This window comes from Enoplosus armatus, chromosome 11 (genome assembly GCF_043641665.1).
Source record: "Enoplosus armatus isolate fEnoArm2 chromosome 11, fEnoArm2.hap1, whole genome shotgun sequence".
In the NCBI taxonomy this organism is placed as follows: Eukaryota; Metazoa; Chordata; class Actinopteri; order Centrarchiformes; family Enoplosidae; genus Enoplosus; species Enoplosus armatus.
Genome location: NC_092190.1, coordinates 20301954 through 20317954, shown reverse-complemented (window position 1 = coordinate 20317954; position 16001 = coordinate 20301954). Strand labels below are relative to the sequence as shown.

The 16001-nt window shown below is 40.2% G+C and overlaps 1 protein-coding gene across 1 annotated transcript in view; it reads right to left on the bottom strand.

The window, feature by feature from the left end:
- dnah7 (dynein, axonemal, heavy chain 7) overlaps window positions 1-16001 on the bottom strand; it is a 77194-nt gene that overhangs the window by 48964 nt on the left and 12229 nt on the right. Inside the window, exons 19-29 of the mRNA XM_070915135.1 lie at window positions 15698-15884; window positions 9160-9353; window positions 6713-6911; window positions 6370-6510; window positions 5181-5393; window positions 4962-5071; window positions 3505-3673; window positions 2618-2720; window positions 1762-1889; window positions 1332-1544; window positions 286-384 (exon numbers count right to left, since the gene is read on the bottom strand). Coding sequence (XP_070771236.1) covers window positions 286-384; window positions 1332-1544; window positions 1762-1889; window positions 2618-2720; window positions 3505-3673; window positions 4962-5071; window positions 5181-5393; window positions 6370-6510; window positions 6713-6911; window positions 9160-9353; window positions 15698-15884 — 1756 coding nt within the window. The remainder of the gene's footprint in view (window positions 1-285; window positions 385-1331; window positions 1545-1761; window positions 1890-2617; window positions 2721-3504; window positions 3674-4961; window positions 5072-5180; window positions 5394-6369; window positions 6511-6712; window positions 6912-9159; window positions 9354-15697; window positions 15885-16001) is intronic.

Sequence of the window (16001 nt, the reverse complement as noted above, 5' to 3'; positions counted from 1 at the left end):
TAAACACAACAGACAATGGGACATTTACTCACATGCACACACGCGCTCACCTTGAGATGTGTGAGGACACTTAGACAAATGATGAACACACACATGCTCAGAAGCTCAGTGTAAACTACCATTCTCACACACACACACTCCAGCGAACTGTTCTGACTCAAACAGACTTAAGTTGTCCCTGTGCATCGTGGCTCCAAATGAACTGGCTGGAATTAACACGGGCTGACATCACTTGATATGTATCGCTCCATTAATCAAGACAGGGGGAGCTCCACTCCATCACACCTCAAATAGCTTCAGATCATGGGCCAGGAACTTAGGAAGATTGACATCAATAATGGATCTCAGCAACAGGGTGTCTTCATCCTCCTCTGGAAAAGTGAGCTGCAGTGCAACAAACCAGCCCCCGAGGAAGAAGAAGAGAAGAGGAAATATGAGTTAAAAAAGGCAGACAATGAGAGGAATACACAAGGGGAAAGAAGGAAGAGACATGTAATGAGAAGCAGTTTGAATCGTGGAGCTTTATGAAGATGTGAAGTGACACTGTAAAGTCAGTGTAAGGGTCTAAATGACACCTCTGTTTTGCAAAAGCAAAATTTTAAAAAACGCAACAGACTTCGCTAAGTTTATATAAGACGAGATGAAAGAAATGGTATGTATGCATCAGGTCGCCAAAGTGGGGGCATATCCCCCCTGTGTGTATAAAAACTGCAGGTGCCTGTTGATAACTTTCTCTTTGAAAGCCAAACTGACAGCTCCTTTCTTCCTCTCTCGCACATCACTGCTCTCTGCAAAACTGTTTGTTGTGTCGTGTTTGGAAAATAGGGAGGTTTGGGCCAAATCTTATGATCCCTCACTGCATCTGAAAGATGACTTCTGCGCAGATTGGCATAAAGAAAATCTTAATTGTGCACACAATCAAAATAGTACCACAGAACTACCAATATGTAACCCTACCCTGTTTAAAATAAACTTGCTTCCTCTGCATTAAAAATGTAACCAAGTCTGTTTTGAGGATGAGGCAAGAAATTACACTCTTTTAACTTGCTCAGCACTGCTTTCATCAACACAGACTGAGCAGACTGAGTTGAGAAATCGTTGCACCCCAATTAGGCACTCTTTTTACCATTTGCCTTTCACTTAAATGATCAAAGATTGTGACACTTTATCCAAATGTGTTTTCCTGAAAAGAAATCAGTATTGAAATCTCTCAAAACTGTCACAATAACAGTATGAGGCATTTAAAAAAAGTACATCAACTATTTTGTGGGAAAACATTCAGGTAAATGAAACGAATTCCATTGTATCAAAACGAATCTGTGTTGAGATACCTTGAGGTTTCCAGCAGCAGTCAGCACAGACTTGACAGCTCTCATCCCATAGTCGTAGTGGTGCTGTGAGGACAGCTGCTCCGAACAGAGTCGATAAGTGGCCACAATTTTCACCGACAGGGGCCGCGCAGTCACAAAGCCGCACGAGTAAAGCACGATCTCTGCGATCATGGCATAGTCCGGTACCATCATAGCCACAGTCCTGAACAGAGCCTGGTGTAAAGGGACACACAAAGGTTTTTAGTATCAAAATCTTAGTAGTTCTAAAGTTATGCATTTTTCTGATGTTCTTTAAGTTTTATTTGAGCAGTTTCTGCACCTGTAAAGGGGTTAGGGTTAGGGTTAGAGTTAGGCACAGGCAGAGCATATAACAGGCCTATACTTTTGACTACTTTTAATTCGAACTGTGGCTGAGAAACGAATACTGTACCTTGAGGTTGTCTGGTAGCTCAGAGCGTCCAGCGTAGCCAGGATTCATGGTAATGAACACAGCACAGGAGGGGTCCAGTTTCAGCTCTGTCCCTTCAAACATCAGCATCTCAGCATGGGCAGAAATCCCTGGACACACAGATTCAGTTAGACACAGTATGTATTTACTTATTTACTTACTGAAGACGCTTTAAGAGAAAAGTAGTGTCAAAACATTTTGCACTATTAAAGGCCGCCAATCCATCTGTGTGCTCCGGTCTTTATTCCCACTGCGTGTTTTAGGGCGCTGCCTCTTTGGACACTTTTTTGTAATGAGCAAAGGAGTGCTTGCATAGACACCATGTCCGCCACATGTCATGGGCCTGTGCACGCCTCGGTGCGCGTACAAATACAAATGGCTACTTATGGTCATAGGCTTGGAGGCTTTCAAATGTGTCACAACCTACAGCTCAGGTCAGACAATTCAGACAATTCAGGTCAACACCCTCTATCCATGATCCAGATAAGGAAAAACCCCAGTTTTTGCAGCAGTTAAGGAACAGAAACCTATTAGCATTTTCAAACTTTAGTTTTGGGTTAAGAGAAATCTCTTTACCCCTTTGGCTCTTGCATCTTATGACGCAAGTCATTCGACGCCCATAGCACACATAGGACACACTGCTGTGCTGCGTTGAACAAAGCTGTGCTTGAAGTTCTGCTGGCCAGCCAACACAAATTGCCATAGCTCCATGTTGCATCTCTTTGTAGTCTAAAACCTGCTTCTTCTATTTTTTTTACTAGTGTGAATACACTAAATTCGTTTCTGGTATAGGGCCAGCTTATGCAAAGATCAAAGGGAAAGAAAGCCCTGCACAAACCTCTCTGTATGGTGAGAATCTGTTGAGCCACCACAGACAGCACCTCCAAGTCAATGCGGTTAAACTCATCAAAACAGGCCCAAGCTCCGCAGGACAAAAGGCCCTGTTACACACACACACACACACACACACACACAGGCACACGCAGACACACACGCAAACACATCAACACACACACACAATTTATTAATACATATTTAAATGGCGTATATGAGCAAGTTTTGCCTGAGTATGTGGGAGCTATTTCAGTATGGCAAGTGGGAGGACATTTCAGTAGAGTGTAAGCAATTTCAGTGATTTCTTTTTGCAATCATTTAGTAATCTTGGTGTGCAGTGAACAAGGCCCCCTGACTGAGCCTCAGTGCAGTGCTATTTTGGAAAGAACAAATCTTACTATTCTACAGTTCTAACACCAGGATATTGTGACAGGAGCAATGTACATGTGTAATTGACTGCATATATTTTTTATTTGCATAATGGTAGGCAAACACAACAGCACTATCACACAGCATTATCTCTGTAAGGACAGGTTGTAGTGGTATTTAGGCACTGACATTTTAATGTTTGTATGCCATTCAGAGACAGGAGGAAATAAGAATGGGAGGGGAATTTAACCCCTGTGTCACCTTCTATTATCAGACTCTCTGAAGTGCTGACAGTTTTGCTAGTGATATATTCCAAGATGGAAGTATCTGTTCTGACATACTTCCAGCTGAAAGAAGAGGGCAAGAGTAGGTGGGAATATGTACTTCTGATTAACTATCAGAAGTAAAACGTTTGTTGTAAATGCTTGGTGTAACGAGTAGGAAAAAGGCTTCACAGTGTGTATCACTGAGTAGTAAAAACATTCTAGTCTTTGCGATTTATGGTAAGAGAATCGTACTCACCTTGAAGAACTTGCCCAGAGCAATGTAGTCCAGTCCATCAGAGCAGTTGAAGACCACACACTGCTTGGCCACAGCTTTGGCCAAGTCTTTGGTTGTCTCTGTTTTTCCTGTGCCAGCCGGGCCCTCAGGGGCCCCTCCCAAATGGAGGTGGAGAGCACCAAACAAAGTGCTATAGCAGAACAAGAGAAAGCCCATGGAACACCTTATTGCCTGTCAGTGATTAATGCGATTATGCGTTTCCTCACTATAATATGTACATATATTTTTATCGACAGAAACGTGAAAATAGGTCGACTCCAGCTCGCTGACAAAACATTTAGTAAGACGTTCAAGTGACTGAGAGCCTTACAGCAGGGAAGCTGCATTGTGGAAAGTGGCAGCTTTTGAGTGATAGGCTTTCAGACACACCGGAGCCTCATTTTTCTATATACTGTAATGTGGGCAGTTTTTGCACTGCAATACAGGGACTTGGCAAGCATTTATTAGTGAATTGAAGCAATGATTGTTGTTAAAGTTTTCAAAATAAACTCTAAACTTTGCCCACTCAACATTTTGAAGCCATAACTGAAGTGTATACCATGAAGTTTCTGCAAGGTGCAGCATACTGTCATCTTCTCAAATGGTATTATATGATCGTTTTTTTGGTTTATATTTAAACCTTATTTCTTTATTAGTTTATTGATTTCTTGAACAAAATACTTTATTTATATATTATTATTATCATACTCTCTTTTAGATACTGTATTGTCTTATGCCATTTGGACTACAAGTCTTTCATAGTCATTTATTGACACAATCAGTGCAAGAATAAATGATTAACAATGGGATTAGGATATGTTTGATTGATTTATGGATTCAACCTCAAATATATAAACAGTGTTACGGCTGTTCAAAATGCAATTTTATAATCTAAATGAATATAATATTAAAATATTACAATGTCATTACTGTTAGTGTAACCATACACAGTGATCAGTAAACTGCCATTCACAGCCAAAGCAGATGAAGTCTTCCCTCGCCTCATGGAGACGGTACTCAGCCAAGTTCTAGCAGTAATCTTTAAAAACTTGGCAAACCGCCCTAGTGACTAGCTGGGGAGCATTGTGCACAAACAAATGTTTAATGAACATCAACTATTCCCAGGTACACAGTAAGGAGGAACTCTCAGTAGCTCAGCAACAACATACTGTCACTTTAAAATGAGACTAATAAGAAGATGGACAAGAAAAGGCATTTAGCATCTAAAGCAGGACAAGAATTCAGGAAGAGCTCTCGTAGAATAACAAGGAAAGTAATTGATTAATAGTGTATGGGTGCATGTAGTATCTCCAACTTGGGGTTTGCAGAATTTGTAGAGTCACCAAGACTTTTAGCTGCAAGCACCTCCAACAAAATGAAATGCACTTAAGGAAAAGACAGACAGTGAGCTGTTGAGGGTGCTTGTGTTGTAGCTTTACCGGTAGCAGCGGTCAGTGAGTGGGGTAATGACCAGGCGTGGAGTGTTTCCCAGGTACTCATAACCATATGGCAAACCAGCATTGATCATCTTGGTCTGCAGGTGGTTCTCCTGCATACGGTATGATGCAGAGGTCAGAAACCAATCACAGAGTATGTATTATGAGTTGAACTGAATCCCCAAACACGTCTATCAACCCTCCCCTGTCCCTTTTACATACCACCCAGTAGTAGCGCAGTTGGCTAAGCCACTCAAAGTCATTCTCGTCAGTTATTCCCTTTTGCACCAGTGCAGTGAGCACATCCCTGGCATGGACGTCCAGCACAACGAGGGCTCCGAGGGTCACCCGGTTCTGCTTGGATAGCTTGCCACGTACTAGTGCCACAATGTCGTCAATCTGCCTATTGTTCTGCTCCAGGTAGGCATCTAAGGCCTGGGGGGACAGAGGCATGATTAAATAGAAGGCAGAGCATGCTGGAGTTTATCAAGACAGAGAGGGGATGCTATCAAGACCCCATCTATAAACTGAAGGTCACAAGTTTCCTGGCAACAATTACTAAGTCCATCAGTGTCAAGATGTCCATGAGAGAAACACCACACTTTTCATTCTTAATAGGTGCTATTGCTGGTGGGGCATGGTCTTCACCTTATGAGGTGAAATGTACAAAATCTTGTGTCTTGAAGGAAACATATAAAAACATAATAACAATAAGTAATCTTATTGTGTCAGGTTATGCTTGGTCTATTTCTATTTTATTTAGTTTATTTTGATTTTTGTTATTTACTTTTGTTACTTTTTGAGAACCTTTTAAATCTTTTGTTTCTCATACTCTGTCTTGACACCATTCACAGCGTATGTTGCCATGGTTACAAGTTTGACACAGACATCATGCAACTTCAGAGCATACTGTAGATTATGTATTTCAGATACTAACTGTTACCATGGTAACAGCTTTGATACAGACATCATGGAACCTCAGAGCATACTGTAGAGATGATGTGTTTCATGCTGGCTTGCTTGCTCTTTATGTATATATTGTTTGTATATATGAATATGTGGGTTAAGTCTATCTGTAAAATATATCAAGTCTGTTGCACAATAAAAAAGATGTTTGATCATTTGCAGACAGGCTCCAAATACCTTCAAAACAGCCGGAAGTGTTGTTAAACGACATTCTGGGTTTTTGGATAGTGAGGGATTTATCTTTTAGAAAAACTCAGCTCAGCTCTGTGACTCCAATGTAATGACAAGACTGTACACGAGAGGCACAAATTGGGGCTAACAGGAAGTGAGCTTCTGTATGAAATATCCCAGGCAACAATATAAAGTGCCTTATACTATGAAAAAGGACCTTACCCTCCACACATAATGCATGTAAAAAAAAATAATACAATAAACAGTTGATCACCTTCTGTCCTGAAGTAATGGCTTCATGAATATCCTTCGTCCAGTAGACCTGTGAGACGCACAGTACAGTCTGGCCTGGCCAAGCACGCACCCAGTTGATCCTCAAGTCTTTGGGATAGGCCTCGATTGCCTCCCCAATTACCTACAACAGACCACAAGGGGGACAGAGGCTCAAGGAAGATATTAGAAAGCATACAGGGTGAAGCCTTGAATGTGCAGGCTAAATTTTGGTGTCAATCACTGAGTCCAGTGTGTAAAAATCTCATTGAAACATCACAAGAAAAAAAATAGGTGTTCATATCAGTGAAGCTTCAAAAATAGTGCACCAACAACCCACACAACACCTTATGCAGCGAGGCAATCATGCCATTCTCGAGCTCCAGAAGCCAGTTCTCCACCTGGCCCCTGGCTTTGGAGGTGGAAATGATGTCCAGCAGCTGCACCACTTCACCCTCACTGCTCTTCATGTGGGTAATGTCTAGCACATCAGTGAACACCACACTAGCAATGCCTTCAAAGCACTTCTTCAGATGGGGCTGCACCCTGGAGGAGAGAGAGGCAGGAAAATTGAATTGCTTATTGTCTAATGCCCACAGTAAATCTGATCTAATGTCCGAACCATATCTTACACTGATCTTATGGGCTTACCAAGATCACCTGTTTATTGTATTTTTGACAATCACAACAGTAACACAGCTCTATTTCCATTTAAACCACTTGTCCAAGCTTTACTCAAACTTGATGCACACAAGAACATGATTGTGTACTGGGTTGCGAGCTTTGTCAAAATGCCTCTGAGTGCATAGCAGAAGTGTTTATGAAGGAATCAAGTGTAGACAATGACGGTGGGCTACAGCTGTTGCTGTTGAGTTCTTTATGTGCTGCAGCCAGACAAGGAGTGCATTTTCACTATGTGTCTGGATCAATATCACCCAGACAAACGCTAGTTATGCCGGTCTATGCTGTTATGTACTTAAAGCCTGTATGTGTAGAATTGGAAAATTGCTTATTTTATTGACAAGAGTTTGTACAAAATTGGATGGATTGAGAACAACACAAAAGCTGCACCGATTATCACAAGGATTGTCTCAATTTTCTACAAATAAAAACTTCGACCATCAGAGGAGTTTGAAAGATGCCACAATCACATGAAAAATTTACACACAGAGGCTTTTAATGGCTATAGGTAAGTGAGGGTGGTGCACTAGTCCACATTCATACTGAGTGTGCATGCTGTTGTTTTGCAGATTATGATTTAAAATTTGCAGTAATGATGCACCTAGTTTGAACGCTTGTCCCCCTCCTGTGGAAATTTGAAAAATTAAAGAATATACGATAAGACAATCGCCCTTGAGTCGGCTGCACCTCCACCTAAACACCAGCTGCTGATTTTCATCCACTAAAGGTCAAACTAAGCCAGGTTTAGTGAGATATCTACAGCACTGGCACATTTGTGCTCAGATGTTGATGATTGCCTCTGTTATATGTCATCAAAAGTTAGTAAGTGGCCCTTGAGTCAAGATTATTTTGGCAAAGTACTATTTCCAAGGTCACAAATGAACAGTCTGACAAATATGCTTTAGTGTGGAGTTACTATTTAAAAGGTCATTGAATCAATTTGAGTTGCTCACTGTCAGTCTTTTCACATTGTGATTATGACTTTTTGTAACATTTAAGGTAGGAATTTGTCAGAATATGTGTCTGAGTTTCGTCAGGGAACTGTGATACAATCCAGCTGCACCCCTAAAAACCTCCAGCAGATGACACTAATTCACCAATTTTTAAATTCGTGTTCACAACATGTCTTGGGACTTTTGCCGTTGTGTTTGGTACTAAGTAATGTAACAACAACTTAATTGCAACGTTTGCTGAGATCCTACTTATTGTTACTAAATCTTCTTGAATGTCACTCAGTCTTTCCTCTTTTTTATACTGCTTCATACCTCTTTCTTTCTGTTGTTGCACTATGTAGGCAAACATCAGACATATCGCCTCGCTGTGCACTAAAACATTCAGTTACAAACAGTAACAAGTGTTCCAATGCTAAAGCTTCACAACATGCATTTGGTCAAAAAACGGGATACCTTGCTTGCTCAGTCTCGCATTGCATTCAGTGAGCAGTGACTCAAATTCTCACTTTCCCATCATTACACTGCCCTGCCTGCAGAAATCCCTTCCCCATGATTGTGTGCATCTATGGTGATGTGATGACAATCCCCACAAGTCAACGAGAAAATAGAAGGATAGCAGAGTGGAAACGAAAAAGAGAAATAGAAATGGCAGGAAGAGAGTAAGAGGCTAGAACATCTTTTGTCTGGAATCAAATTCATTATTAAACAAACGCCCTGGGTGAAATGAGACAAGGGTTGGTTATCAGTAAGTACTTGGCTTCTGGGGAAACCACTTCAGAGGTTGTGTAGGCGTTGTAGTTAGCTGAATATTTTCTAGCCCTAACATCAGTTTCTCAAAGACCACGACTCCTTTAAATTGTTTTTATTTCCTTTTCAAGATTTGCTACTTTCACATGCTAGATCTCTGTTTTGAGTCTTTTTTGATGGAAAATGGTCTGTGGTTTCACCATTTTCTCTGCTATATATTGTGGTCCGGAAGCTGGTTTAAGTTTAAATATATTGATCATTGTCTACATATTCAGATTGGTTTTGACTAGGTGTTGGGTGAACTGCAAGTGTCATTGAATTAGTTATTAAAAACTCCCTCAGAGGGATTGTCCAGCTATACACAACCACCAATATCAACTGTAATCAGGGGTAATGATTAATGTAATGTTTACCTTGTGGGGTCTTTAGTCTCAGAGAGGATTTCCAGCAGTTCCTCATTGGACAGGAAGAAGAACCTTGGAAAATAGAGACGCTTCTTCTCCAGGTAGTTATTAAGACCTTTGAGGATCATCTCCAGAAGCTCATTGGACGTTTTCAGCCTCTCTAGCATCTTGTCGACGGCTATCACTGCCAACACGTGCTTATCCTAACACAAACGGGGGACAATAGTGTTTAAAGCAAATATTCACTCTGGTTCAGTATTTTCAATTCACAATAAAAATTATTATTATTATTATTAATTTCTCAGGTTAACCACCAAAATGGGCCATTCTATATGTGTTGCACAAAGTGTCTGTTCCAATTATTATTAGCTCTTAGCTCATCAAGGAAACATATGACAGGAAGATGGTGTGTTGTGTTCATATTTTTCCCGCAGTACAGCGCTGTCACTGCTGCCTTGAAGGCAACACTAAAACACTGCAGTATCTTCCTTTAGCAACATCTACTCTGTGTTCCACAGTGAGGCCCACTTGTCACACAGCGCCCTGAAAAAAAAGTCTGTGATGGGACAGTAATAGAGATTTCACCTGAGGCCTGTCTAGCACCTCTGAAATATTTCAGCTCTGATATCGTCTCATCTGTGCACTAATTCAATATCCTCTGGAACTGTCAAACCCCGGAAGTACCTAAGTAAAAAGTCTATCTAATCTTCAAGGTTGGACAGTGAATGCCGGAACCTGCTTGCACTGAAATTGTTGGCGATTCTGAAATGAAAAGCGCACTCTGATAACCAGGAATGAGCAAACTGCAGAAATAGTGTGGAGCCAAAGTGAAAAACATGGAGTAACATAAGAACATGCCATCTCTGCCTTTTATTGCTACTCTTAGTAACTCTTTATAGAAATAAAAGGTACAGATGTCGAAAACAGAAAACTATCTTTGTTTTGTTGCTCTACAGGTATTTTTAAATACCCATGAACCCAGTCATTTTTAGACCATTTCACCCTGCAAGACACCACTCTTCTGAACAATGCAACACTTGTCAACATGGTTTCTAGCTTCAATCTAAACTGTTAGGGAATATATATATAATATCATATATATAGTTGAATAGCTAGCCAACATGGCTTGGTGGCGCAGTGGTTAGCACTGTCGCACGGGAGGTGAAGCTGGTTAGAGCGGGTTGGGGGTTCGATCCCCGGCTGCCCCCGTCATGTCGAAGTGTCCTTGAGCAAGACACTGAACCCTAAGTTGCTCCCGATGGTGACCAGCACCTTGCATGGCAGCTCGGTCGCCATTGGTGTGTGAATGTGTGAGTGAATGGGTGAATGAGACTTAGCTGTAAAGCGCTTTGGGAACCGTGAAGGTTGAAAAGCGCTATATAAGTGAGATCATTATTTATTTATTTAACATTAAGGATTGTGTCAAGACAACTAACTATAGACAACTGGACGTCCAAGAGTTCTCACATCTCCTAGCAACACACAACGTGATATGTTCAGACAAAACCACTGACATACAGTATCAAGAATGATATAGCTGTAAATCAGCAATAAAATACATTACAAATATAATGTTGCCATATAATATGTTAATACTATTTTTTTTAAATGCACACAGCAGATATTAAGTGTTGGGCAGTGTGTGTAATACAAACAGGTTTACAGTAACAGATGCTCCGGAAAAATCTACAATCAATACTGAAGGAAAAGCAGCACAGAAGAGGATATGCATTATTTCATTGCTTTGACTTGGCACAACTTCTGCTTTGTGTCAAGTAAGGGTCACTGTCCAATAACAGGAGGCGCAGCCACTCAAAGACACTTTTAATCTCCTCAAGTTCTGTTCCAAACCACAACCTCAAAGAGTAGCGAGAATAGGATAATGATTATTTTTGATCTCTCATGATTTGCTATTGATTTCTTATGAAGACTGAAGTGGAGGAAGTGGCTGTTGACTCAGGCCAAAGTGACCTTTTCCTCTCTGTGCTCAGTATACAATACAAGTATTAAAACAAATGGTGCGAATGAGAGATTAAAACCATTTAGGTCTCAGCAGAAAAGACTGACTCTCACATTAAAGGCTAAATGAAATGATCAAGCTTCGACTGTGTTTCAATGGGCCATGCAATTATACTGGCTAAGGGTGTCTGATTGATTGTGTGATTCTAGCTTTTCACAGATTTCATCAGACTGATTTTAGTCCATTCTTTAAGAGGACAATGTAATAAGGGGGCTATTTTTATATTCAGTCTGCCAGCGGGAAGCTATTCATGAGCACACTGAGGGGATAACAGCATTCTCATGCATGTATTATGTGTGATAATGTGGTTTTTATGCACCAAACAGATGGCTTCAATGGGGGACAGGATCTGTTCACAGCTGATATAGCAGGTTATGCGAAAAACCACAACCTAAAGAAAGTATTGTGACACACACCTCACATCCAGGACAAATAAAATGTATGAGTATTATATCCGCATGAGCATGAGTGTAACATTAAGTGAGCTATTCTTTTACTGACTATTATTGTGTTATAATTGGGCAAATCCATCAGTATATTCATAAACAATATGTCAGTCATCTTCTCCATGAGCTCAGATGGTCAATTGGGTGTGTTGTGCTGCAAAGTTGAAAGAAAGCAGGTTCATAGAAATAAGTCTTAAATGGATTTGCCCCTGTTTTTATCTGCAATTGCGCAAGCAATAGTAGATAAATGACACATTAGTGCAGGCTGCAAATGAAAAAAAAGGGGAGGAAAATGAAGTTAAGATGTGGAGGCTGTAGGCACTGAAGGATCAGTGGATCTTGAGCAGCTCCCAGTGGCTGATCCAGTGTCAACAGCCTGGACAAAAGCCCTGATGTGATTGGTGGGTAGGAGAGCTGCACTGTGGTCTTCCTTTTTTACTCACACTGTTCTTTGGTAGTATGGAGTTGAGATGATTCCAATTTCATGCACTGCTGATCAATGCTATGGACCAGATGAAGGGATGTGTACTTTGTCAGATTTTGATGCAGTATGAGCCTATTGCAGAGGCGTGTTTTTCCTACAACTGGCCTACATGGTATGGTGAATTAGAAACACTGCAAGACATTGGTGATGACAGAAGAAGAGCATAGTGTAAGTCATAATTTAGCTTTCCATAATTATTCATCTTAATCTACAGTATTGAACATTACCCATCATTAGTTGAAAATATTTAAAATATAGAAAAAATCATTATCAATTTTGTTTCTAAAATCATTTAGACAAATAACTGGGGCTTAGAAGTAACAGTGTTCAAATGTCTTGGGGAGCAGCTAGATTTGGGAAGCCTAGTATCATTTGGGATCATACCTCAAGCTATCTAACTACAAAAGTTTTAGTTTTTTTTGTCATCACTAGTGGCTCTATACAAGGAGAGTAAATCAGAGTAGAACAACAGAGGCTGCTTCATATGTACAATAGTATCAATGGGTATGCTCCTCCTTGAGGTGGGAGTTCTATTTTCTTTTATTTCTTAAACGATGGTGATGTGCTCTTGGATTTCAGGATTGTGTTGTCTAGTTTGTTATGTTGGATGTCTTGTGTTTCTTTGTGTGTTTTTTTTTGTCTTCAAACATCTTGGGACCATGTTGGAAATAAGTGTTTTCACTTTAACATGTTATGCTTTGGATTTGTTTTTTATTTTTCCTGTGTCTGACAATCACGTCCACATTGGTAGCCACTCAGTGTATGGATTACAACTATTCTGGCAGAATAATCCGTAATTAAAGGACACTTGCAGTAAAACAGTGGCCAGTTTCTGGACCTAGTTTACATTTCCCACATTTTGTACTGCCTTGTAATAATATTCATTATTTATTCATATTTTGATCTCATGATATAGACTTTACACTGACAAGCCTAGTTTTTAATCCAGTGCTATCCCAACTGCTGCAATACCCTAAAATAGAGACTTTAAATCATTCTTGCAACGTTTCAAGAGATTGACAGTGAGCAACTCAACTCAAGTCAGGCATAGAAATGTACAAAATCAAATAAAAGTCTCATGTATATCACTGTGAATTGTCCCCCTCAGGCAATTTTAAATTATGTGAAGCACGTTTCTATACAGTCCCAGAATGAATGGCTTGAAATGCTTTTAATCTGTAACTGCTGTGTCCAAATGACCAATGGGGGTACTTTAGGAGAATAGCAACCTACTGTAGAGGACTTGCACAATTGTAAGGGGAAAAAAATATATATAATGTTTGGACTTGAACACTGCTTTTCCCTTTACTTCTGATCAGTGTTCTGAAACAGTAAGCAGTAGTGAGCGGTAAAGCAGGTGCCTGCCCATTCATTTGGAAAAATGTCTGACAATCATCAGTGCCCTGAAACTACATAATTACCTCACTAAGGAAGAAAATGCCAACATCAAATAGTGTATTTACTTTCTGATTAAATCCGCACAGCGGGTAACAATGAAAAAGCCTTCCTGACTGTCTAAGCCCATTAAGGTAACTAAGCAGCTGTGGGGACTCACCAGTTTAACAAAATACGAATACTCAGCGTACATCATACACATTAGGGAAATGTCTTGTGACAAAGCCATTTTGTGGAATGCTTAATCATGTAGATGCACATCAATATTAACTAAACTAGATGTACTGTAAAAGTGTTCTTTTGTTAGCATTTGTCAACCAAACACTTAACAAAAGGATCCATGTTTTTGAATGTTTTAAATGTTGTCTGGTATTTCCATCTTGGGTGACTTTGATTAAATAAAATAAATATCTATTGAAATATAATACAATCATCCATTACATTATATAATATATAGTCCCTGGTTGGGGGCCTTTTTTTCCTGAAACTGTGTGAGTTAAAAGTACCGTGCCAACATGCTCCATAACACTGCGTACTCTACTCGCAGCCGACTAGACAGCATGCGTGCACATCTGTGTGTGTAGGCTCCCTGTCCCTTGATGACCTCATTTTCTTTGTGGCTCAGTATAGCCCTGCCCCTTCCAGACAAAATCCATAATTTCTATTTGATGGTGCAGTCAGGCTGGGCTTTCTGGAGGACACTGCCTGAAATTGATGTGTCTCATTTCAGGTCTACTGAGGACGCCAATTACCCTTTGGAAACTCTTTGAGGATGCTGGTGCAATGCTCCCTTTCTCTCCTCGTTCTGTTGTTTCTGTGTTGCTCTCTATCTTTTCCGACTGATTCCCTCCTCTCTCTGCACTGTCTCAGTGTAATACTCCTTTCTGCTTCTACTGTATTCTCTTACTATTGTGCATGTTTGTGTGTTTACGTTTGTTTCTCCCCACCTGGTCAGGTTTTACTGTCATATAAGTCAGAGCTGTCATACTTGAATTTGGATCTGAATTTGCAGTTAGCCACCGCTTTTCTGATTGTCTCCGAAGTAATGAGAAAAAAATTACTCCTTTTCAGCTTTACCTTATCTGCTGCCTCTGAACATTAAAACCAACTTTCTGCTGACCACTAAGCTTTTTGATCAGGCTTGCAGCATGCCACTATTTCCAACTATTGGTTCCTTTTTTCTGTTACTGAAATGTGTGGTGTTGTTACCAAGGATTATTATCACTCCAGTTAAATAGAAATGATTAAAATACAGCAACCGGTCTATAGGAAATGGCTGTGTACAGTCAATACATCAACTGGATGGTTGAATGTGTTCCTGTTCGACCAAGATTTCATTGGCTGAACACTAACCCCTTTTTGGGAAGTACATGTCACTATGTGCTCCTCTAACTATCCATTGTGTTACTGTTAAAACGATTTACTTTGAGTTGGTGATGAAAAATGTTAAAAAGATTGAACACGTCCTAAATATTTCGATTTAGACCTTATAGTTTGTTTTTCTTTAACAAGCGTGTTCTTTTCTCCTGTCTGTGATGGTAGGGACATGTAGAGAAACTTAGGGCTGCACACAGTACAGCACTAATGTATCACCCATAGCAGTCAATCCCAGATATAACTTCTTTTCTCTGACCTTCAACCAACATTTTCCTTGGTCAAGGGCAGTTTTATTATTTTGGCCAACACCTATTGGCTAGTCTTTGGAGCCAAGTGATTTCACGACCTGTTGCACTCTATAGAATGACTCCTTCAACAGTAGATGTCTGGCTACACAGAAATGTGGGTATTGATTGCTCTATAAAGATATTTAAATGGGTTTCAGTAATATTTGTCCATTTGCCAACTTTTTCAAAATTCAAAGTTCAACTTTATAGACTGCACTTAAATGTACTTTATTGCATCCATTCATGGTAATTTTTGACATATCTGTTTTATATACCGTAGTTCCCTTTACAGTTTTGATTGTGGTCCTAAATCCAATGCTCTTATCTTGGCCATAGCTGCCCCCGAAAACAGATCCTCCTCTGGATTTCTCCTTTTGGATAGTGACAGTCTACTGTTCCACCTAAGAAGAAGCCCATCTTTTTGTTTGTGCCCCTCCGCAAAGAGGTCTTTGTGTTAAAGATCTCCCTAATCATTACCCCATCCTGCTGCAATAATAAAATCTTAACGAAACACAATAACACAATAAAAACACCTTACCAAGGAAACTTGTTTCATGGTGTCCCTCCAGGTTTTGTCAACGGTTGTGAAACGGCCTCCCTCTTTAGGCATCTGAGTCATGATGTCTGGGGAGCTGAATATGGGCTCCAGGTAAAGCCAAGTGGACTGCACCTTTAACCATTCATCCAGGATCTCTTGGAGGAGCAGCAACTTGCCCTCCCATTCCCTAGAGGACAAAATGAGTCCATGCTCAGTTGATTATGTGATCCCAAAACAAAATCAAAATCATTCTCCACTTCTTATGGAGGGACAAGAAGCATAAAACATATCGTTCAAAAGTATC